This window comes from Dermochelys coriacea, chromosome 1 (genome assembly GCF_009764565.3).
Source record: "Dermochelys coriacea isolate rDerCor1 chromosome 1, rDerCor1.pri.v4, whole genome shotgun sequence".
NCBI lineage: Eukaryota > Metazoa > Chordata > Testudines > Dermochelyidae > Dermochelys > Dermochelys coriacea.
Genome location: NC_050068.2, coordinates 230524618 through 230551055, shown reverse-complemented (window position 1 = coordinate 230551055; position 26438 = coordinate 230524618). Strand labels below are relative to the sequence as shown.

Below are 26438 nucleotides of genomic sequence, written 5' to 3'. Positions count from 1 at the left end.
ATTGCACATGTAAAACACCAGTGTAAACTTCATCCACAAAGACGACAGCCAGCCATCCTTTTGAAAATCTGGATATTATGTGGTAAAAAATATACATTTTTCATACTCAAAGTGACTGATGGAATTTTAGTCGAACTAAATTCAATTCAGAGCTCAGAATCAATACATCTTCTCAACTATCTAGTGTCACTTTTGTGATGATGTATTCTGACATGACTTCCTGGTATTTGGCATATACACAGAATTTTTAAGAGAGTACTGTCTCTCCAACATGTGTTCAAAAGCCATCTTCAAAACGCTGATCCCTTTGCTTGGTTCTGCCTTCTGGCTCTCTCATTTCTACATATAATCATGCTGCCTTCATATTTTTGGATTATAGAAATGAAGTAGCAGAATAGCAAGTACTGTTATACCATCAGCAGTTAAGAATGTGATCAGCCTCTGTTTCAAATCCCAGTGATTAGAAGTTTATAATAAAAACCAACTAAGACAAACCCTCCACAAAAGATCTTAGAATGGAAATTAATTACAAAGTTTTAATCAGATATTTCAGTATGAGGGTTAGATACTGTATGTGCACAGTAAGTGTTTTCAATTTCAAAAGGTTTTTAATATAAATGCATACCAGCCAGTCTGATACTAAAGAATGCTGACAAGCCACTACAATACTCCATGTCATGTATCCAATTTAACCCCTTACTGCTGATTTAAATGAACCATAATTAGTTGATTAGGACATTCCCTAAAGCAATATAGTGCTGTTAAAGAGTGCCAAAATGCAGAAGTATGCAATATCTTGCCTAAGCCACGAAGGTAACATTTAAAATCTTGTAGCACAGGTATACTTAAAATAAACGCATATTCAAAAATACTTTTAAAACATATTAGTTGTCCCCTTAAAAATTATTACGGTGCATCAGGGAGATTGTATTCCTGTGGCAATGTGGCTAGCTACAGTAATATTGTACTCCTTACTATGTACATTTTTAAGGCATAAATGTACATATCCCTGAATATACGGTTATACTGCATCACCCAAAAACGCAAAGGGGCAAAGGTCTGGTCTTTATATGATTTATAATCTTACACAGATGGATATATTTCTTCAAATAGTAAAGAGTGAAAATATCAAACTACATTTAAAATTATGATTGTGACAAGAAAATTACAGAATGAAATCTTTGAAGTATATTTTCTCAATGAATATATAAAACCTACTAGCTCTAACAGTGAGCTATTTACATACATCTCTCAGAGAGAAAATATAACCCTAAACATTTGATTAGTCATTTTCTCTCCACAAGCACATTAGCTAAACTAAAGAGTCAATCTTACCTTAACATTTTAACATTTAAATTTAACTTTTTCAAGTTAAAAATATATATCCCATATATATTGGACATATATATCCCAGAAAAGTCAATATGCACAAATGTAAATCTGAAAAAATGGGCTAAAAAAAAAATCACTAAATTGAAGGTGGTCTACAAAGGAAAGCAAGTTTCTTAAGCCTTCATGTACTCCTTTAAGTCTACAATTCACTGAATAGAGTGTTCCATAATGGAAGACATGAAAAAGGTGTATAAATAACAGTCAATGGAAATTAAAGCAGTTATGATAGTTAGGCAAATGGATATATAGCAATAGAAATTAAAAAACTGCATTAGAAGTAAACGTAACTGAAGGGAGCTTTTTCTTGGAATTATCCATTCTGAAGCCGTGCATATTTTTATATACTGAGAAAACTTTCACTTTTAAAAACATGCATTTTGACTTTTGCAATTATAAATAAAAAAGACTTACTGTTACACCTCTGTGACAGCATTAATGAAACCAAGAAAATAAGAAAAATACGCATCTTCAAACCAGGGCATATCTTTCAGGCAAGTATATTAAGTTCTTATTAATTCCCCCATTTACAGCAGACTCTATTATAGGGCAATTGAAACTGGTTGTGCCAAGTTCAATTTGAAACTTCTACTAGACTTTAATTTTTAAAAGACCAACCAACCAAGGTTTTAAGGACTGAGCTGAAGAGCACAGTTTATCAAGGATATTTTAGCAACATCAGACCTTCAGATCTGCTTCTGGTTAAAATAAATAGCATGTTGATGGTTCTGAATAAGTCCACTTATCCACTCTATTGCAGAGGGCAATAAGAGCAGAAGGAGAGAAAGGATTAAAACCCTAGAAATCTTGTACCCAAGAGTTTTAAATTATGCACTACATTTAAAAAAAAGAGTACAGGTTTTTCCTCAAAACTTTTGTGAGTTGAAAGCAACGTTTACGTTGCAGCTATTTTATGAAGTCCTATTGAATTTTTCCAATTTTTTAAATTAAACTCAGCAGAGATATTGTTTGGAGCCCTGTGTGAGTTAAAGTATATTCATGCTTCTCTAAATTTTGTATGCACTGCCACCTAGAGGTTACAAATCAAACAGTAAGCATTTTAAGGAAAAAAAACAGAAGACTTGCCTCTAACTGGAGTGAGACAAGATTGCCTACAAAGATCCACATATTTGGGGCATGTGTGTGCACCCCACACTTTTTGCCAGAAGTTTCTAGGGGGCTCTGGCCACGAAGATCACATGTATGTTTCCTCACTGTTTCAAGCTCTTTGGGCCAAAGCCTCAGCCCTGTCCCTCCAATTCTTCCATTACCTAGACTCCACAGAAGTAGAAACACAGCATGGGTCCTACAGATCTGTGAAGGTAATCATCTAAAGAACCTCATTAACAGATGGGTAGCCTGTTTTCCTTCATTAAGTACCATCTTCACAGAGTCACACTTGGAGATTGGCAAGCAGTAATACTGGCCCTGAGGAAGACATAACTAAATAAAAATATAATGAGTCTTCCAAATTCATTATCAAAACTAGAAGACGTATTCGGAGATTCATGCTTCTTCGTTATGGACAGAGCACCAGGTAGCAGCTCTATTATCTACCATAGGGATGTTTCTGAGACAAAATTCAGTAGTTGTCTTAAAGCTAGTAGAATGTGCCCTAAAGCCCATGGGAGCGAAGATCCAGTGCAAGATCATGAAAAGTTTGGAAACAATGTGATAAAATTGTGTGTCTGTCTTCACTAAAATGGTTAGCTCAAGTTATTACACTCAAGTTAACAAAGCTCAAGTCAGAGCTGCCACACTGTGGTTGGACTGGCATCTAAAAAGTTGTGCTAACTCAAGCTTGTAGCCTGTAGCTGCATCTCCAATGTATTACTAGCTCAAGCATCAGCATTAATGAGCTTCACAACCAATACCCTATGAAGGTATGTTTATACTGCAGCCAGTAGTAAGCCTCCCAGCCAGGGTCAGGATGGATAAAAATCAATGATTTAAAAAAAAAAATCAGATATTTTTTATTTAAATCGGATTTTTTTGACAAAATGCTTTTTGAGGAAAAAACCCATCTAAAGATAGTTTTAATTAAAATACATTATAGCTCAAAGATATCATTATGGAATAAAGGATTATAAATTCTAATTCAATAGTATGAGACAATATATTCATACAAGGTTTAAGAAAAGTTTTGTAAATGAGTTCCAATAGTTCATGGATTACGGTCCCAATTTTATGGGATTCCAGGGGCTTCTGTAGAGATTATTTAGGTTAATCTACCCAATTGGACTCAGTGCTCAGTCTAAAACAGGGGTGGGCGAACTACACCTTGCGGCCTGCCCTGGCCCCACGCCGCTTCTGGAAGCGGCCAGCACCACGTCCCTGCAGTCCCTGGAGGAGTGAAGGGGGGAGCAGAGGGCTCCACACTCTGTCCTCACCCGCAGGCACTGCCCCCCCACAGCTCCCATTGTTCATTAATGGGGAACTGCAGCCCCCTGCCGCACCCTGCACTCGTCCTGCACCCAACCTCCTGCACTGAGCCCCCAACCTCCTGGCCATAGCCCCCTCCTGCACTCCGAACCCTTCCCTGCACCCCGTCCTAAGTCTCTTCCAGCACTCCACACCCCTCTTCCACCCCAACCCCTTGCCCTAAGCCCCTTCCTGCACATTGCACCACCTCCCGCACTCCAACCTTCTGCCCCAGCCCTACATTCATGGTCCTGCATGCAATTTCCCCACCCAGCTGTTAAGTTTGCCCACCCTGGTCTAGAAGATACCATCAGAGACGCTTAGTTTTGCAGTTCTCAAACTGTGGATTTGTGTCTCCACAAATAATTTGCTTGTTATAACAGCAAAAATGCATGTGTGGTTGATAGATGGATAGATAGTATATAGAGGTGAGAAATAACAGACCTCAACTCTATTGTCCCTCTGCAAATTTGTGTACACAGAGTCAATCCCTTACCTCTCTCTAAAAGTGCAAAGTTTCAAAAAGTTCAATGAATACAACATTGTTGGGGGCGGAATAGATCTGGACAAGGAGAATAAGTCTGGAGATAAATGTGAGAAGGGAGGGACAGGCAGTAGAAACAAAAGTGAAACTGTTTGAGCAGAAAGAAAAGGAGTACTTGTAGCACCTTAGAGACTAACAAATTTATTTGAGCATAAGCTTTCGAGAGCTACAGCTCACTTCATCGGATGCAGCTCATGAAAGCTTATGAAGGCTCAGGAGGAAGCTGCGTTGAAGATGATGAAAGGAACATGCCTGAACAGGATCTTCAGGTTGGTAAACTTTTTTATTTCATACTTCTTTCTTAAGGACTGCCTGTCTTCCTTCTGGACTATTATTGAATTCTCATGTTTGAGCAAAAAATATAGTTGTTATTCTATAATACTATCACTTTAGATGCAGTTGTGATTAAAAATAAATAGCCGAAACAGGGCAGATCTTCCTTTTACAATTTCACCTTTAAAGTAGTACTGAGTGTCTGTGAATGCAATGAGTAATACTAAATGAGCAGTATGGTAATAATAATTAAATAACTGCATTGACTTATTTTGTTTAGGAGAATCCATCCTCAACACACAGGATTCTGAAGACTATCTACCTTCAAAATCACCATCATTTTCTATAGTTTCAGAGTTAGCTGACAATGATAGTATTTCAGTCACATCATGTATGTCACATAGCCACAGTATATCACCTTTAGCAAAAAGAAAAAAAATCTCCAATATCCAGAAACTGCCATAGATAAGTTTGTGATAAGAACCAGCAGATTACAAAAGGAGGTAATTGATAAAAAATTGCCCGGTTTGTTTATGCAACAAACTCTCCTTTTCGTATGATTGAGAACCTACACCTAATTAACATGGTTCAGTCATTAAGACCAGGATACGGTCCACAAAATAGAGATGTCGTCACAGGCAAATAGCTGTATAAAAGTGTATGAAAGAGAAACTGAGCAGTGTGCAAAAGGTCTAGAGGGTGAAATTGTTAACCTGAGTCTTGATGGGTGGAGCAATGTCCACAATGATCCTGTTGGATGTGCTTGTGTGACTACAGAAGAAGGGAATGTCTTCCTTACAGAAACAATTGATACATCAGGAAATGCACAAAGCAGAATACTTACAATAAGTAGCAGTAAAAACTATAACAAACTGTGAAAAAAAAATTCAAATGTCTAGTACACAGCTTGGTCACAGACAATGCTGCAAATGTATCCAAGATTAAAAGAAATTTAGAAGAGTCCCAAGCTAATAACATACGGTTGCAGTGCTCATTTGATGCACCTCCTAGCCAAAGACTTCAGTGTTCCAGAAATAAAGGCTAATGTTGTTGAAATTGCAAAATACTTCCATAACCACCACTTTGGAGCAGCTGCTCTGAAAAAAGTGGGAGGAACCAAGCTAACTCTCCCACAAGATGTGCGACGAAACTCAGTAGTGGACTGTTTTGAGCACTATATCAAGAAGTGGACTAACCTCATGACAGTTTGTGAACAAAATCGTGAAAAAATAGGTGGCACTTTCACAGGCAAAGTTCTCAACACTGGGTTGAAGAGAAATGTTGAACGCATGCCGAGTACCCTGAAGCCTATTTCTGTAGCTTTGAACAAAATGCAGAGAAATAGCTGTTTTACTGCTGATGCTGTTGAAATTTGGAAGGAACTGAGTGAGATCTTAAAATACAAGCATAAAAAAAACGAATGGGACAAGCACTATCTCCAGCTCATTTTTTTGCAAATATTCTCAATACTCAGTACCAGGGTCAAACCTTAACTGCTGAAGAGGAGGAATTGGCTAGGACATGGACATCCAGCAATCTTCCCTCCATAATGCCAACTATAATAAACTTCAGAGCTAAGGGTGAACGATTCAAGAAATATGTGTTTGTTGATGATGTTTTAAAGAAAGTCACACCAATGAACCGGAGGAAGTCACTTAAGCACTTGGATTCAGAGACTGTTGAAGTGATAATCTCACTTTTAACAGCAGTAGTGTCTTTTGCCGGTGTAGAAAGATATTTTCTTCCTTTGGACTAATTTATTCCTAATTGAGAAATTGTTTGGGACCTGAAAAAGCAGGAAAGCTTGTTTTTCTTTTCCAGATTATGAACAAACAGGAAAATGAAGGTGAAGATGACTGAGTTAGCTGCAGAAGCCAATATTTTAAGTTTCTCGTGTTGACCTGGCTGACAATGTTGATTTAATTTTTGTTTTTTAAAAAAATAATATATTTCATTTCACTATTTTACTTAAACAATTTTAACAAAAACAAACCTGATTTTAAAAAACTTTAACGTTTAACTAAATTCAAATGCTTGTTTTGTTGAAATATTCTATGTTTGCTGTTGAAAAAAAATAAATCCAGAATACATAAGGTTGTTTTAGTTAAATAAAACAATTTAAATGTCTGTCTGGCGATGTTCTCCTCCTAATACAGCATGACAAGAAAATCCTTCAAATATTAATGATTAACCTGTTGAATTGGAGATAGTTCACCTCCCAATGACTTCATAAATATCTGCTTTAATTACCTTTGGTAAATTAAATAACAAAAAAAATCATTCATTTTTTGATATAGCTGTAAAACTAATCTGAAAAGTTTTCAAAATAAATCACTTAAAAATGGATAGCGTGTACCTTCTAAAATTGAAACCTACATCTATCTCTGAGTTGTGAAGAATATGTATCAAGGTTATAACATCCAACAAGAACGCACTTTTATGTAGAAATCCATGATTAAATCGAGTCTTCCTGACTAGTGATTTAAATCAAATCCACCCTGGCCAGAGTAGACCTAGGCTAGTGGTGTCTGAGCTATCACACTAAAAATAGCACTGTGGACATCACAGCTCCTACAGCAACTTGGGCTAGCCTCTTGAGCTCAGATTCAGGGAGTCAGGTGGACTTGAGAGCCCAAGCCACAACAATTATACTGCTATTTTTAGTGTGCTAACTCAAGCTCCATAGATAGATAGATAGTTCCTGTCTATCCACACTGGGAGGTTTGTTTCTAGCTGCCCTAGTACGTACCCTAATGGGACAGCAAGCCTGAGTTTAAAGCACCACTGAACTTGAGCTAGAGATTTCTGCGTTCGGATGGGAACTGGGTTAGGAACAACACTTGAGATATACCTTGAGCTACACTGCAGCAAAGGCAAGCCCTATGTAAGTGGTAATTTGAATTTTGGATGACCCACATAGGCTACAAACAACCTGGGGAACTCCCAATGGGTTTTTAAAGGAGGACGCCCTTGGCTCCAGGAAAAGGAGGATTTAATTTTGCAACAGTACATATTTACACAAGTCAACTGCTAAATATATTAACTTTGTTGAGAATGACCATAAAACTAGAAATAATGAAAGAAAAACATATAGCCATCTGAAATCTGCAGAAAGAAGCTACAGAGGTTTCAACTAGATGCTCCAGTTACTGGAAAGAACCAAGGGACAGGATGGGTACACAACTCCTTACATAGCTTTGGGTCTCAATGATCATTACCTATGGAATACACATGGGGCAACCCACAGGCAAAAGTATTTTAGAAGGTTCTGATAAAGATATAGGATGTGCCTGACACACTCGATCATGGATTTGTACAGGTAACAGTACTCAAACTATTCCTTGCTTTTAACAGAAGATGAATCAGGAAATGGTGTTTCATTGTATTTCTTCACTATTGCCAAAAAAGTTTCTCGTGTTGTTGGTATTATTTTTAAACACAGCTTTCTGCAAGTTACTTTTCAACCCATATAAGCTACATTATTGCAGTAAAATACAAACATCAACTGAAGCTTTATTTGCACCAAATAGTACTTGGCGTTATTCAAAATGTTAGTAGATAAATCTAACCAAGTAACTGTTGTGTTTTATCTTCAATAAGCATTTCGTAAGTAATTCATACTTACAATGGTTCTTCCCTCTCAGTTCTCTTACTGAGATGTACATCTTCCTGTTCCTTCATTTTATCTACAGCTTGTGCTTGCTTTTCAATCTCATTAAAACTCTTGCTGCTCACCTTCTGGGCTCCCAAGCCACCTTTTTTGGCACCAAGCTTTATTTTAAAAAGAAAAGAAAAAAGGCAGCTTTATATCTATAGGTAACTATATTAACTGTCCTATGGTTTAGTATATTTTTGATAGAAGAATCAAGTACTGTACCTGATTCCACAGAATCTGGTATCAATAATAAAAATTCAGAGTGGAGAAGACCATACGGCAATATGTTCCTAAAAGCCGCTCTCAGCCCCCCTTTGATTTTCAGGAACTTATTTAGTCTCCCAAACAGCAATTACAGCCTGGTGAACTTCCTGCAGTTTGCCAGACCTTGTTACTATTGTGATAAATTCTATACTGAACACCATAAAATATAAAGGCGCCTCAGCTGTTATTGGGATAGGGGCTTACATGCAATTTCCTAGCTCTCATATAGTTAATTTCTCAACCTTAACATTTCATTGTTAGTTTTTGCATTAAATTTATCTGTATCCATTAAAAAAAAAATCTTGAAGTACACAGGACAGAAGGCTTTTTATGGCGGGGGGGGGGGGGGGGGGGGAGATAAAGCAATTTTTAACATAAAAATACTGTCAAAGTCTTAGGCCCTGCTCCTCTAATTCACTTAATGCAGGTATACCTATGAGCCAAAGTACAGCTCCACTGGCTCCAATGGCAGTGCACCTGCATACAGTGATTTGCAGGATTGGGGGCAAATGTTAAATGTAATTGAACCCATGAACATGATAAAATACATACACAAAGTAAATTTTGCTCTTGGGTATGTATACGAAATGTCTACTGAATTCAGTTAATTGCATATGTATATCCAGACTCAGTAAGTGCTCAGTATTTATATGAAATCAGAAAATGACTTATTCATGATAAAGTACTCCACCCCACAATACTACTATGAGTAAACATTGAAACAAATGCATCTGAACAAGAGTTTAGAAGACCATTTTGTTTATAAGGTTGTTGGATATTTTGTCATAGTTCAGATTTTCTAATTTGTTTTAGTGATGCATATTGTTGCTGATACAAAACAGTCATTGCACAAAACACTTAAATAAAAAAATTCTGTATTGCTGCTTAAGTACTTTTAAAATTCTAAAAAAATGATATAGGCCAAAATATGTATTAATTACAAACTTACCCCCTTTTTAGCTTGATTTGGCTTCTTTTTTATAATGGAGGTGCCCTCTGCAAAAATTAACCACCGTTACTTTGGCATATAACTTTACATTTATCTAATACTTGCAGATACACATTTCCACAATTTAAGTCTTGAATTATAAAGTTTTTCAGTTCATTCTGCTGGTTTAGAATACTGCAGTTTCTATATGAAGAAATTTAGAAATTAGCTGTATCACTATACTTTAATGTATCTTGTTTTTCTGTTTGTAAGTGTTTACAATTTATGGCTAAATTTTCACACCAGGGTGCCTAAAATCAGATTCCTAAATAGGAGCAAAGGATTTGTCAAACCGGATCAGACTCAAGGTTCACCTAGTTCAGTATCTTGTCTCTAACAGTGGCTATACATATATAACTCCTGTGGACATCACTGGGTTTTGTGGATGCTCAACCTTTCTGAAAATTAGGTGATTTATAATCTATATTTAAAACACTTACTTTTTTTAGAGTGCTCATTTAACTGTTTTTATTTAAGTGCATAAATATTGATTTAGGAATCTAACTTTAGGCACCTAAGGTTTGAAAACTTCAACCATAGTGTATAATACTAAATTTTGAGGTGTGGAAATGAAGTGAAGTTACTTTGCATAATGCCAATCAAAATCCCTAAAAAGGAGATTTTTGCTCATAAGGCTTTAATAAAACAGAGTGAAGAAAATTTTGTACTCTTTCACAGTGACTGACACATTAAGCCAAAGCATATAACTTTCATAATAGGAAATTTCAGATTATTCTCACTATAATAATCCGAACTTCCAATGATTGTTTGTGTATACTGTGAAATTTGTTTAAGCTCTAAATTAATTGGAAGCCATCTTACATGACAGAGAATTATAGGCAACAGATGGTCTTTCAATGTTCAATATAACTGTAAAAGCATTCAGTTTAATTCTGTGGCACACAGTCCTTGAAATATGAAAAACATGTACCCTAAGGCATACTACTCTTCCTTAAACTTATTTAAGTACTAACAAATAATTTCCAAGTACGAACTGAAACTCACTTTGCGCAAAGACTTCAAATCTCAGTATAATAATAGTCCCTTCATAATAACTTGCGTTTACTATAAGGACATTGGAGCTGGAGGTGTAATTTGCTGCTTGTGTAGGTGTCTGAAACTCTAGGTATGCGCTCGGACCAGCTAGCCTGTCCTGCTGCTCATGCAGCCGTGGCTATGCTGCTATTTTTAGTGCACTAATTCAATCAGAACAAGTGCAGTTATGTCTAGCTGAGCTGGAAATCTCTCTAGCTCCAGTTATACATACCCAAGAGATTTAACTTTTGGAAGGTGTGCCATGTTTTATTATATAGTTGCTGTTTCAAAGCTTTATTAGCTACATACCTATCTCCAGCTCCAAATAATGATGTGAAGATTTTTTTAATGAAGTTATTTTTGCCTAGTATTTTTCTATGTATAAATCTGCAGCAGAATCTGCACCACTCAATAATGAGGACACTCAGATATATTTGGATGGGAGGATGAATCTGCCTTTCCTATACTCTAGACTAATTTCCAATTAATAAACAAATCCAACTTTAAAGATACTAGCCTGGATCATCCCTTCCGGGGTTGGGGGAAGAGAATATTGTTTCTGCTGGGGGGATAAGTCACAGGAACAACTCCTGTAAACGTGGCAGACTCAGTGATCCACAAGAGCCAATCCATCCACACAAAACCGAGTGCCTCCGCACTAGCTCAAGCCTCCAGCATCCTCTTCTCTCTCTCCCTGGTAGCATGGTCTGTATTATCTTTTTTGCCTAAGCTACATGGGGCTGGTCAATGTGTACGCCTCTAGTTGGGTCCCATTCTTCCCCAGCCCCAACCCTCTCAGCGTACACTTTCTCCCTACATGCAACCCGGAAATACAGAGAGATTTTAATGGAGAGAGAGAGAGAGAGAGAGAGCGCGAGAGATGGGGGGGGGGAGGGAGAAGAGAGACATGGGGGATGACGACACACAAAGACCTGTGTATGCAGAGTCCTCTCCATGGGTGAGCCTAGGAGGAATGATTTGGGCTAGAATTTGTTTGAGTCACTTGCTCTTGTATTCTAGCTTTCCATTGCAATACAAGTTTTCTGTAAATATATACAGAATGAAATTTTCCATTTCAAGATGGTCCATTTCAACTAGTAATTTTTCTGTTATTAATGACTTATTTAGCTTTTAAATTCCTTGGTATAGGGACTATGTCTTTATATTTGTTAAGTGCCATGTAGATCTAGTATTAAACATTTTAATAATAATTGCTCTACTCTTGACATCAGAATACCATTTTCACTCAGCATGAAGGGACAGACACTTTCCCCTATGTGAATACCATCATTTTTACAATGATATACTAAAATTATCATAAAAACAATAATATATTTCTGAGAATATTTTCTTTCATTTCTGAAAAACTGAATTTCTTATGTTTACCTCAAGTAGTTACCCTACAACTATTTAATTTATGCTGTAAGATACAGCTCTGCAATGTTGATTATGAACTCTACCTGCTAAAAATGTATATTACTTTTTCTGCAATAAATTAGAAAATGATTTTAAACTAAAAATTATTGCTGGAAAGAGAGCAAAAATTAAGTTCAAGACAGACAACCCTATTAGTGAAACATGCGTTTGCTTAATGTAAATAGCAGGCCATGAATCACAGTACAATGCTCTATTCCACCTGTGTGCTTAAGTGTGGAACCTGAAGCAGCCCAACAGGAGGTCTAAAACATTAATGATCACCTTTGTTAGGTGCGATGCCTGCAGCATTTAAATTCAGCAACTCAGCTAAAATGAGAAATAAAAACAAAAAGCACTGAGTAAAAATCACTTTTGAAAGCGTCATACATTGTTTAACAGAAACAGCTGTATTAACATGTTATATTACAAGTTAATCTGTTTCAGTAGCCCATGTGTATAAATATTAAAATAAGACTTGCACATTTCTTCCCAACCCAACATTTTCTTTAACATGTACTGGAATAAAATATATTGTTCATCTATCTGTTTAGGGCCATTACCTAATGCAGCTTTTGGTGAGACACTAAGGCAATCAACACTTGGTCCATGGTCTGGTTCACCTAAAAATGTAAAAAATATTGAGAACAAGAGAAGTATGTTTATTAGGAGGTTTTGAACAGCTCGTGTATTCAGAAAAGATTTTTTTTTTTTTTTTTTTTTTTAAGGTAACTTCCCTGCCCACATTCTTAAACCTGGTTCTCCCTTCATTTCCCTGCAATTTTCTGTATTTGCACAGAGGCATGATAGTGCTTGATGCACAGTTAAAATTACATTTCTCCTGTAGTAACATTACCAGTGACTCACAAAACAGCAGGTAGAAGGGACTTTTTTTTATATTGAGATAATTTGTATGTGATTGTAACTGCTCAAAATTCCAGTGTCTGTCTTGGACTACAAAACCTGAAAACTAGAAGCCTGAAATATGTTTGGAAGATACAGAAGTAAAAATTAGCTAATTCCAGGGACCAGAGGTTGAAAATTTTGGCTCATGTATGTTATCACAAGGATGTAACCAAATATGGGAAAACCAGAATGATACAATCAGGAAAAATACATTTGAACAGAACTGATTTTAAAAAACCTATTTAAAACTGGTTCAAGTTAACATGTTTTTCTTGACCAGCAGGACATGGCATAACAATGCCTTCCCTGTTTACAGCTCTTAGTAGGAAAACAGAAAATGTAATGACTGGTTCACATAGACCAGACAAACTGAGTTAGCCTGAGCCACTTCTAAATCTTATTTAAAGCCAGTTCTGCTAACAAGGTTTAATTCTCAATATAAATAGTGCTTAAGCCTCTGGCTGAGTTTCAGGTCATTGTCTGCATTCTTAAAATACAGAATTCAGATTTGTAATGTTACAGAAAAAAAAAATCAATATACTTTTTATTTACATAAGCAGAATAGTTTCGTGAATCCACATACAAAACTATACTGGAAAAATAATCTATCCATATATTTCACTTAACAAATGTGAAATAAAATAAAAATAAAATCTTAGACAATTAATCTGCTATTTGATTTATGAAAAAAAGCTCTCGAGTATCCTAGCAACATCACATTTTAATCTACTAGTAGCCTATGAACTGCTAACTAATAATAAAATATCTTTAAATGTTTAAATACATTATTAAAATGACTTTCTGGTGTAAGACTTACATTATGATTTCAGTAATTCCCAACTTGACCAAGTCTAATGGATCATTCAAAGAGTAAAATCTGGCCCAAGGGGTTTCCAATTAAAATTTAAGTGCCTCCAACGCTGTACAGTCCTGTACAGCACAGCATGACTCTTCTACACAGTGTTCCCTACCTACCCAAAGGCTTCTTAAATTATTTCCAGCAGAACACAATTACATGGTGAGTAGCTGTTACTGTTATAATAAGTAGCATTAGAAACTAAAATCAACACAGAGGTAAACTTAGTTTATTGTTAATGGAGGATGAACCATACCTTCATTAGATTCTGGAATGATTTCTGAAGAATCCTCCTTTTGAAAAACTGGCTCCAGTTCTGATGATGCCCATTCTGTGCTACTCACCTGCAAGAGGAAAAGGAAGTTACTAAATAATAATGTACAGAAAATAAAATGCATTAAGTAAAATACAAATAGTATCTGCATTGACTAAGTAAGGCAGTGACTGATCTTAGCACTTTCAGTATGACACATTTTGGGGTAACTGTTGGATTTGATTTCTCATATCGTAGCTACAGTTTTTGTTTAAAAAAATTGCCCTCAATTAGTAATGGACTTTTTTTTTTTTTGTTAAATAGGTACAACCATAATATGCAAGCCACATAGGGGAGCAATTAAATTTACCAGAAACAGCTGCTTCTAACGAAGATACACACTAATGGCCTGATTTTTCCATAAGGTGCTGAGCATCTGCAATCTCCCATTTATTTCAAGGGGCTTGGGGGAGGGAAGGGGGACTCAGCACTTAAAGATTAGGGTATAAATTGTTTTATTATATTTTACAGTATGTCTGTCATTATTCCACACTGGTTATTCCATTTTGACCAAGATTATATGCTACAGAAAAGCTGGACAGTTTATTTACTGCTCTACCCCCAAACTCTTCCCTTCTCTGTAGTCTTGCATCTCAAACTCTCTTAATGTTTCATTTTGGACATCGAGCTGCCATCTCATCTTTTCCTGGCAACACTCTCTTCTCTTTCGTGATAGGAAATTTCACTATCCTACCCACCAGCAAGGCTTGCAACTTTGGCATAATTTATTATGCTCTCTCCCCAAAATGCACCTGTCACCAACTCCTGCTTTTTCTTCCTTTACAATTCAAATTAATGCTTTCCTACAACCCTATTGTCAAAATCATTGTCAATGCCCCGATTATCTCTTGCAAGGACTACTGCCAACCTGCTCCTCTCTGGAGTCCCTCCTTTACAGGCCATCCAAAAACATTCTGTGAAAATCATCTCTTTCTCCTGTTCAGACCATGTCACTTCTCTATTTAAATTATTTTACTGGCTTCCACGTCAAGTTCCAGGTTCTGGTCCTACGCTTCAAGGATCTGTACAACTCTACTCCCATCTACAACTCTACTTCATTTCTTGCTCTCTTCTTTGGTTCTGCCCAAGTATTCCTTAGCCCCTTTCTCCCACTCTTGTTTTCACATCATCTTCCATGATAACTTTTATGCTTAGAATTCTTCCACTTATTTTGCAGTCCCAGGAAGTCTTGTCTTGTCACTAAGATACTGAATCAGAATTCAGGATAGCTAAGTTAAATTCTTGACTTTGCCACAGAATTCCTGGGTGATGCTGGGAAAGCAACTTAAACTCTGCTCTAGTCCTCCATCTATAAAATGAGGATATACTTCCCTACCTCTCAGAGATATTACAAGAATAAATGTATTAATGTTTGTGAGACACTCGGGTACTAATGGTGATAGGAACCACAAAATCATGCAGCCAGATACATTTGAATCCCGTCTTAAAAAATTCACAACTTCTGCGAAGCCTTAAAAATACAGTAAGAATTAATTTAAAAAATAATTTCAAGTGAAAAATTGAGAAAAAATGTAAAAATTGCTTTTCATTGAAACTGCACTCTTAAGAGCAGTACTGCTCCATTCCTAAGGTTACGATTTAGTCACAGATATTTTTAGTAAAAGTCATGGTCATGTCATGGGCAATAAACAAAAAATCATGGCCCATAACCTGCCCATGACTTATACTAAAAATACCTGTGATTAAATCTTGGGGGAGGGGCTGGTGGGGTGCTGCTGCTGGAGTGGGATTGGCCAGGGCCAGCGGCAACAGCTTCTGGGAGCCACAGACTGCAGCTGCTCCAGCCAGCCAGTAAGGGACAGCGGTAGCTGCAGCCGGCTGGCCACCCCTGCCCAGGGACCGCTGCCGCTCTGGCCGGCTGCCCAGGGACCGCTGCCGCTCTGGCCGCCAGAGCAGTTGCTGGTGTGGCTCTCTCCGGGGGGGCCACCTGAGCAGCTGGCCCTGGAGTCAGCTGCTTGGGCAGCCCTGGGATCAGGCACACAGGCCACTGCATAAGTCACAGTGGTCGCAGAAAGTCATGGAATCAGCAACCTCCGTGACAGACACGAGCCCTACCCATTACTAACTGCTGACATCTCCCTCTCCTTAAATTCCCCCCCAAAATTATACCCACTGTAGTCTTGTCATTTTCATTGTCATTTTTTATCTAATGTAGCTAGTAAGCATCCGAGGGTAACTTTTTATTTGCATGTAAAACATTGTGCACGCTATTATACTGTAACAACTTTAATACCAACGTTAGTAAACTGAATGGGTATTTTGCATACCAAGGGCTAGTCTGTCATTACAGAATCATAGAAATATAGGACTGGAAGAAACCTTGGTAGGTCATCTAGTCCAGTCCCCTGCACTGATCTATTCCTAAAAACCCCCAATGACGAAGATTTCACAACCTCACTAGGTAATTTGTTCCAGTGCCCTTACAGTTAAGAATTGTTTCCTAATGTCTAGCCTAAATCTCCTTTGCTGCAAGTAAAGCCCATTACTTCTTGTCCTGTCCTCAGTGGATAAGGAGAACTTATCACTCTCCTCTTAATAGCCAACTTCTATGTATTTGAAAACTGATACCACATCCCCACACTCAGTCTTCTCTTCTCCAGACAAACCAAACCAAATTGTTTTCAATCTTTCCTTGTATATCATACTGTCTAGACATTTAATCATTCTTGTTGCTCTCCTCTGGACTTTCTCCAAATTTGTCCACATCTTTCCCAAAGTGTGGTGCCCAGAGCTGGAGTAACACTCCAGTTGAGGCCTTATCAGGGCTGAGTAGAGTGAAAGAATTACTTCTCAGGTCTTGCTTCCAACACTTCTGCTAATAGGTCCCAGAATAATGTTCGCTTTTCTTGCAACAGTATTACCTTGTTGACTCATACTTAGTTTGTGATCCACTATAACCTCCAGGTCATTTCTGTCTTTCCTAGCCAGTCATTTCCCATTTTGTATTTGTGCAATTAATTATTCCTTCCCAAGTATAGTACTTTGTATTTGTCCTTATTGAATTTAATCCTATTTATTTCAGATAATTTCTCCAGTTTATCAAGATTTTGAATTCTAATCTTGTCCTCCAAAATGCTTGCAACCCCTCCCAGCTTGGTATACTCTTCAAAATTTATAAAAGTATTCTCTATGCCATTATTCAAATAATTTTTGAAGATATTGAATAGAACTGAACCCAGGATAGATCCCTGCAGGACCCCACTCTACATGACCTTCCAGCTTGACTGTGAACCACTGATAACTGCTCTCTGAGTACGCTTTTCCAGCCACCTTATAGAAGGTTCATGTAAGCTATACTACTTTAATTTGTTTATGAGAAGATCATTTAGGACAATATCAAAAACCTTACTAAAGTTGATATCTCACACTATTGCTTCTTCTTACCCTACCCACAAGGTTTGTTACCCTGTCAAAGAATGATATTAGGCTGGTGTGACATGATTTGTTCTGACAAGTCCATGTTGACCGTTAATTATGACCTTATTTGCTTCTAGGTGCTTACAAACTCATTATTTGCTCCATTATCTTTCCATACAGAAGTCAAGCTGATGTCTATAATTTCCTGATTTGTCCTTATTATCCTTTTTATAGCTAGGTACTATATTTGCCCCTTTCCAGTCCTCTGGAATCTCTCTGATCTTCTACTAGTTCTCTGATGGCTCAGAGTTCTCAGCCAGTTCCTTAAGTATTCGACGATGTATTTCATCGGGCCCTGCTGACTTGAGCACATCTAACTTTTTAAATGATTCTTAAGTTTCTTTTCCTGTTTTAGCCTCAGATCCTACCCCATTTACACTGATATTTGCTATGGTAGTCATCCAGTCACTGATAGTTTTCCCCAGAAAAGTTGAAACTGACCATTGCTATGTTTCTCTTATCGACTTTCTCCCCCCATTGAGAAATATGCTTGAACCTTCTGAAAGGTTCTTTGTCTCTTTGGGCATTCTACTATGACAATACTTGACATTGTTTGTAATAATATCAAGTTACTACAAATTTAAGATCATAGCTGCTAAAACTGTTTTCTAGTCCAGGCATCTGGATTTTTCTGTTACCATACTCCCCACGCTACTGAAGCTGTAACAACGGAACTGAATGTTGCCTCTATCACTTCCATATGAAACTGTAGAAAGGTGCATCGGGCACAGAGGAAGTGAGGCAGACCAAGTTTCAGCTGAAAACTTGAACTAAAATTAAAAGAGAATAGTGACAGCATGAAGTACAATACTTTAGCTCTTATAAAGATCAAATAAATATTCTGGAGATTCTATTTTTTCAGGGAAATTTCCACTTATAAATATTTGCTAGGAGCTATTGCGCTCTTATTGATTTACCATAAATTTATGGGAGATTTAATTAGTTATGTTTTAATCTCATCTGACAAATTTACTGTGACTAAAAGTACAGCATCTATGGATCACAAAATAAATAGGAAAGTAGCTTCAATCCAAACTGTTGTCAGACTAGCATCCTTCATATAAAATTGTTGTATTTCACGTATTAGTGTCTAACTATCACAGAGTATACATTTAACAACACTGAGACAATAAGTAATTGAAAAGACTAATGTAAGAATTATGTACAGCGTATTCTATACCTTCAGAGAAGCATGAGATGCAAAAAAATCCTCCTCTTTGTGTTGGGGTGACACAGGCGGAATTCCACAGCCATCTATCCACAACTAGAAAAAAAAAAATCATATGATAAGAGTTTCAGCTTCCATCTGACATTACACAAATATATTTAAAATTTCTTCCAAATATACAGGACAAAAATGAAACTTTTTTTTAAAGCTGGGACTTAAATTGATCTTAGGCATACGGACAATGCGAGATTCATGACACAGCCTTTTATCCCAAAGGCAACACATTTCATTTTCCACATTGTCTGATGTCCCACTCCAATAACTGTCCAAAGCTGGTTCTCTTTTCCCACCCGTTATCTGAAGCAGCAGTGTTCTGAACCTTTTTAATAAAAAAAAGAATTGAAAAAATGGTCTTTTAAGTGTTGATATAGTGCTTTCAAAACCTAATGTGCTAATTATAATGTAATGAAAATGTAGCATTTGACTGAGATTAACAAACATACTTTGAACTAAATAATAAAAATAGGTTCTAGAGTTTCAACAATTTGCTCATATTCAACATACCTTACATCACATATCTATTATATATGCCATACACTTCTGCATAATTATATGTACAATTTTAAACTGAATTGTTCAAAGGTTCAGAGATATATAGTTTTCCTTAACGAATTCACAATCACAAAAAATTATTTATCATTGTGCAGGTATATCTATGCTATATGCAATTTTAAAAAGCTACCAAGTAGCAAACTAAGATTATTACAGGAAAGCATAAGGTAATGTTTAAAAAATAACTTTCAGGCTGGATACCTGCTGATTTTCCCAGATAAATACATGGGGAGGGAGGTTGTTATTGTTTTTTATGCCCATTTGATTTTAAATGAATCTTTCTTTTCCCACTGTGAAAAGCAGTTGCCCTACAGACTGTTGAATTCCTCCTGAGGAAAATGCCTTTCTATGACCTTTGTGGGCAACAGTTCAAACAACATTTAACAGCCCTGGGGCTTGATGCAATAAGATAAACCCACTATTTTTTTCCAAATATCACACAGCTATCTATATTTCCCCCCCTAATATTCCTATTCTGCATCAGAGTATAACAATCAACACATAAGACTGTTGGACGACAACTGGAAAAAGCCTTCCAAATTTTCTCAACATGGCTTAGCCCTACTTTGAAGGAATCGTCCCACTCACTCCCAAGAATAAGAGGGTGCCAAAGTTTCCATCACATTTAAGGGCTCAATTGGCACGGTTCTGATATTTAACTCCCCACTGATTTCGAAAAAAGGCTGAAGGCTTTTGGCACATTGCAGGATCTTGCAAGTCAGGACTTTAAACCTTTGCCTGCACCCTGGGACAATTGATAAGAAAGTCATTTCTCATGGCAGTTTGAATTTTGTGGACTAGAAAACTAAAACTAGCAGTCTATTCCTTAAAGGTCACAGAATAATAAGTTAACAACTTTACTTCTATACTAGCTTAAGCAGGATTTGAACAAGTGACCCAGAGAAAGAAAGTTCCCATATCATTTCCAAAGCCAAAATGTATTTTTTAAGTACGCATTTCATAACCCTTGCTGACCATCCCTTTTTGTACTATTTTCACCTGCTCTATTAACTGATTAGGGTTCAACTCCAGAAGAAGCAAAATAGATACACACTTTACAAAAAAAAAATACTGGCACTTTTTCCATTAAAGTTATATAAATTCATAAATGTGCTACTTCATAACTACAATAATTGTAATTAAAAACAATAAAAATTACATCTTTTTAATGAAATCTGTAAGGTTTTTTTCTAGCATTCATAACTATTAACACAGTAGTTAGTACTCATCTAATTAATCCAAAACTGCATGACAATATTAACTCACACTTGACTTTTTAGCATTTCCCTCCCTCCCCAACTAACAAGATTAGTTTCAGAACTTCATCTCCTAGCCCCACAGATTCATTGCAATTTGTATTTACTTAGCTACAAAAACGAACACCACTCTTCACATTACATTTTGGCTACTGTTTAGAAATCTAAAATTACTTTGGAGCCAGAAAACCAATTATTTTATATTAAAATGAATGATCTAATGCATTACTTACATCAGTACCATGCTTCCTTGTTGCTTGTGTTGCAAGATATTTAATCTTTTCCCTGTAAAGTTGCGCACCACGACTATTGTACTTGGCATTGGTGTCATTTGTTATGCACCCATGTTGTTGAAAAAATGCAGACTATAAAAATAAACAAAAACATGCATATTATGAGAAACAGAATTAAATATTTGTGGGATAGAACGAGGTAATTTTAAATGATTAGATGCCAAACAATTTTATTTTAAAAATTATTAAAATTATTTATATTTTTATTGGACCAGCTTCTGTTGGTAAGAGAGAGACAACAGAAGCTGGTCCAATAAAAGATATTACCTCACCCACTTTGATTCTCTAATATCTTGGGACCAACATGGCTGCAACATCACTACATACAAAAATATTTAGTTCAAAGAAACAAGAAGTTATAAGCCAGCTATCTTTACTTATTTCTTTTATTGCCAAATCATGGAAAACCAAAAATCAAAACATGGAATTATTGATACAGGCTATTCATGAGATTAAAATGGAGTCACATCCCCATAGATAGACATAAGTTTTGTAAAAGAACTCCTACAGGACACTATGATTAAAAACCAAGCAAAATAATGACAGGTTTCAGAGTAGCAGCCGTACAGTTAGTAACCATGGCTATTTTATTATTAAAAAATAGAAAAGAAAATATTAAACACCACAACCCAAATGATCAGAGATTTTAACCGAAGTAACCACTTTCTCTATGTCTCTCTGTGGAGAGCTTTTAGCAGAGATTACACCTTTGACAATACCATCTGTGGAGCATTCTTCATTTAGTTAATTAAGACCAAGGTATATTGTTTCCCAAAATTACTGTGAATCCAGACTTAGTACCTTAGATGCTTAAAAACTATTTGTATATAGACATAATTGGTTTAAGGGGAGGTGAAATTTGTCTAGGTTTTATTAACAGCCAGCAAGCTTATAGACAGGCAAAGCAAACAAACAATCTCAATTCAATCCTATGAAACCAAAAGAAATCTTGAAATTTGTTACTTTAAGCACCTGTCTTGAGACAGGTCAATTACAAATATTAAGAATCTCAAATCCTGTTAAATCCTACTATTTCTCTATTACCAATGTTAGGCCGGTCCTTCTCTCCAGGAACACATAAGAACGTAAGAATGGCCATATACTGGGGCAGACCAAAGATCCATCCAGGCCAGTATCCTGTCTACCGACAGTGGCCAATGCCAGGAGCCCCAGAGGGAGTGAAGCTAACAGGTATCGATCAAGTGATCTCTCTCCTGCCATCCATCTCCACCCTCTGACAAACAGAGGCTAGGGACATCATTCCTTACCCGTCCTGGCTAATAGCCATTAATGGACTTAACTGGATAAATTCATGGAGGTTCTCTTTTGTTATAGTCCTAGCCTTCACAACCTCCTCAGGCAAGGAGTTCCACAGATTGACTGTGCACTGAGTTAGACATGGTCTAACCATTAGGTGATTAACAGGAGAAAATGTTAGTATCTTGAGTTACAATAGCATTTCCCTAGTCCAATAAAATGTTACAAGAATTTCAAATATAATCCCTTTGCAGTGTTTTTTGTTAACTTCTCACCAATCCACGTTGAAGTCTTGGGTAGGTTTTCCTTGGGTATGGTTTCTTCTTGAGTCTTTTCTGTTCTTAGCCATCTGTAGTAGCTTGCTTGTAGAGATGGACAGGATGAGTTGTGGAATGCTTGCTGTTTAAGCAGGGTAGCAGTATGTGTGAGATGGAGGAGTTGCTCACGTCACAGTTTTATACCCTTTCCTTCCTATTTTCATGAAAATTATAGGAAAACATCGCTTTCACACGTTTAGATTCAAAGTTGGTTGCTGTCATTCTTTCACTGGCTCAGTACCTTCCTGAGTTGTCCTTAAGAGCCTCTTCATCTTATGAAGATGTAGTTTGTTAATGACATATGCATTACATTTGTAATTCTTTCTTGACAGTTGTATCTCTTTTGTCTTTGGGGCAGGAGGGTCTCACAAAAATCTTTGAAGTTAGAGTTTTAACTCTTCCTTTTTCTTCAATCCATTTTCTAGAGCTAGCACTTCAATTTTATTACAGTTCAACAGAAAATAAAATGTTTTCAGAAAGCCCAAACACTCCTGTTTTTTATATAATTTTTTTTGTTTCAAAATAGTCTTTTAAAATTCGTAATTATTTATGTAAAGAGTTATTTAAACAAGTTGTTGATTCTTTATAACAATTTTTGGAGATTTATTCTTGTCTTCCTGAGTTGCATGAGGGAGTTGCTTGAGCATTACTAGTAATTAATTAATTCCCTGTTAATATAAACATTCTATTCTTAAATGATTTTACATTAGTAATTAGTTTAGTAAAATCATTAATTCTATGTTGATATTTAAAGCATGTTACCATTTATAGCAATGATATTAAGAAATTACATTAGACACTGGCATATTTGCAAGTATTTTAACTAAACAAATCCATCTGCCACTACAACATTTAAGAAATAAACATAGGCCTGATCTACACTATACAGTTAGATCAGTGTAAGATGCCTTATGTCAATCTAAAAATACCTGTGTCTACACTACCAGGTCCCTTCTGCCGACGTAACTCACCTGCTACGTCAACTTAATTATTCCATCTCCACAAGAGGCGTAGCGCTTAATTCAACATAGATCGACATGGTGGCAACGTAGGCACTGCGTTGCTTACGTTGACTTAACTGGCCTCCAGGAGATGTCCCACAATGCTCCGTTGTGACCGCTCTAGTCACCATTCTCAACTCTGCTGCCCAAAGTCAGCTACACAGGAAACAGCGCCTCCCCTGTTAAAGGACCGTGAACTTTTGAATTTCCATTTCCTGTTTGTTTGGCGCAGAGTGCCTGCCTGCCCAGCTGACTGTGCTGGCTCCATGTTGGGAGTACACAGGAGGTGATGGATCTTCTGAGTCTGTGGGGAGAAGAGGCTGTACAGGTACAGCTCCGATTCCGCCATAGAAATGTAGACATATATGAGCAGATCGCTCAGGACATGGGGGAGAAGGGCTACACCATGAACACGCAGCAATGTCACATGAAAATCAAGGAATTACAGCAGGCATATCAGAAGGCAAGGGAGGTGAACAGTCACTCCGGTGCAGCACTGCAGGCATGCCGTTTTTACACGGAGCTGCTTGCTATTCTCAGTGACAACCACACCATGACACCCAAGAGCTGCATCAAAACCTCGGAGGAGTCGGAGTCCAGGGCCACTCAGGCAACACTCAGGTTTCAGAGTAGCAGCCGTGTTAGTCTGTATTCGCAAAAAGAAAAGGAGTACTTGTGGCACCTTAGAGACTAACAAATTTATTTGAGCATAAGCTTTCGTGAGCTACAGCTCACTTCATCGGATGCATTTGGTGGAAAATACAGTGGGGAGATTTATATACACACACAGAGAACATGAAACAATGGGTTTTATCATACACACTGTAAGGAGAGTGATCACTTAAGATGAGCCATCACCAGCAGCGGGGGGGGGCGGGAAAGGAGGAAAACCTTTCATGGTGACAAGCAAGGTAGGCTATTTCCAGCAGTTAACAAGAACATCTGAGGAACAGTGGGGGGTGGGAGAAATAACATGGGGAAATAGTTTTACTTTGTGCAATGACTCATCCACTCCCAGTCTCCATTCAAGCCCAAGTCAACTGCATCCAGTCTGCAAACCAACTCCAACTCAGCAGTCTCCCATTGGAGTCCATCCCCGAAGTTTCCCTGTTGAAGGACAGCCACCCCCAGGTCCGCAATCGAGCGACCAGAGAGACTGAAGTGCCCTCTGACTGGCCCCCGAATGCCACAATTCTTGACGTCCAATCCGTGTCCACCGATTCCCCCATGTAGAGACTGTCCAGTTTCCTTTCCCCACCCCTGCTGCTGGTGATGACTCATCTTAAGTGATCACTCTCCTTACAGTGTGTATGATAAAACCCATTGTTTCGTGTTCTCTGTGTGTGTGTATATAAATCTCCCCACTGTATTTTCCACCAAATGCATCCGATGAAGTGAGCTGTAGCTCACGAAAGCTTATGCTCAAATAAATTTGTGTCTCTAAGGTGCCACAAGTTCTCCTTTTCTTTCAGGCAACACTGAGGAGGTGGTCTTGGACAAGGAAGAAGAGGAGGAGAATGGGAGAAAGGCAAGCAGGAGGATCCATTGTCCCAAAGAGCTAGGAGCTGTTTTTAACCCCAGAGCAGTGCAGCCAGTCACAGCACAGCAGCATGGACGAGCATGATGCCAGGGAAGGAACCTCTGGTGAGTATGCAATTCCAATTAATATTTTGGGGTCACATGTTCTAATATGCTATTTTTTATTTTAAAAAACTAGCTGAGGTAAAGTGGCTATCTGCTTTCCAGTGACTGTACCAGCTAGGCAGAACTTTGAATTTTCCATATGTTTTGGCCTTAGTGAAGGGAAGAATCAGCTGTGCTCAAAGATTACACAAGTGATAGCATGAAATGTTATTGGTTATTTTCTATCCTAATATTCTAAGAAAATCAAAAGACAAAAATGCAGGTCTTTTTTAAAGAAATGGCAAATACCCAAAAGAATTAGGTTAGTTTTTACTTTTGCTTCAATATGCTTTATTTTTGTTGGTCAAAGCTCAGTTTTTAAAGTTAAATGAATACAGATGTAGTGAAGGGAAAATATCAAAATGTATCTCTTCAAAATTTGTGTTTTGTCATCTAATACGCAATGCCAAGAATTCTTGTATGCAATTCAATTGGTACCAACAGGACCCTTGTAAATTCATTATCTATGAGTTAATACGAGTTCCTGTCTGAAATTTGCGATACCATAGCTAATGAACTAAAATTTTTTCGGGTAACTTGGTTTCAGTAATAGCTGCACTCAAATTCTGTTAAATTGCATTGTCATACATTTCATATGAAGTTTGTTTTGTTTTTTTACTAACTCCTGTTTTGGACTATTATTAATTTTTGCTATTTCTTTACTGTAGTTGCAATTTAATCTTGAACCTCAGCTACGATAGTGATTAACTCCCTAGAAATATCTAGGGTAGTTAGAAAATCAGTAGAGTCTTCTGAGGTTCTTCTTCTTCTTCTTCCCGGAATAGCTTTTTCAAAACTGTGCCCCTAAAGTCACGCTTGTAACTGTATATTTAGAGGCCTGAATAAATGGCCATGTTTTTCAAAGAACTGAGCACCCAGAAGTTTCCATTAAAGTCACTGGCAGCTGCTAAGTGATGAGTGATCAGCACTTTCAAAAATCAGGCAATTTATTTGGACATTTAAATATGTCTTTAGGAGTCTAACTTTAGGGGCACAGTTCTGAAAATCTTGGGCTTAGAGCCTATTACAGTTAAAACTGAAGCACAGTTGCTGGATTTGTTAGCCCATCTAGAAACTGTTACACTCTGTATCCAGCCTTCAGCTATAGTAGGTTGGCAAACATTTCTACATGTTACTAATATTGCATTATTTATCATCCATAACTGTGCTCTGAAGAAAGTGTCAAAGCTTCAGATTCACCAGACCAAGATCTCTCAAGCAGTTTTGGAATGCACCACTATAATTTACATAGGCTGATAGATTATTTTTCATATTAGAAGAGCTCCACTGTCACCATTCATGAAGTCTGAATGAATAACGATTTTTTTCTTTCCTTTAAGCTTTTATTTTAGTAAG

General features: G+C 37.2%; 1 protein-coding gene across 3 annotated transcripts in view; it reads right to left on the bottom strand.

The window, feature by feature from the left end:
* Positions 1–26438, bottom strand: part of ARFGAP3 (ADP ribosylation factor GTPase activating protein 3) — an 81217-nt gene that overhangs the window by 39864 nt on the left and 14915 nt on the right. For 2 of the 3 annotated variants that reach the window (XM_038377283.2, XM_043515945.1), the window contains exons 4-10: positions 20765–20896; positions 18676–18759; positions 14001–14088; positions 12546–12605; positions 12268–12312; positions 9496–9542; positions 8253–8398 (exon numbers count right to left, since the gene is read on the bottom strand). In XM_038377283.2, coding sequence (XP_038233211.1) covers positions 8253–8398; positions 9496–9542; positions 12268–12312; positions 12546–12605; positions 14001–14088; positions 18676–18759; positions 20765–20896 — 602 coding nt within the window. The remainder of the gene's footprint in view (positions 1–8252; positions 8399–9495; positions 9543–12267; positions 12313–12545; positions 12606–14000; positions 14089–18675; positions 18760–20764; positions 20897–26438) is intronic. The other variant, XM_038377292.2, reaches the window with a different exon arrangement.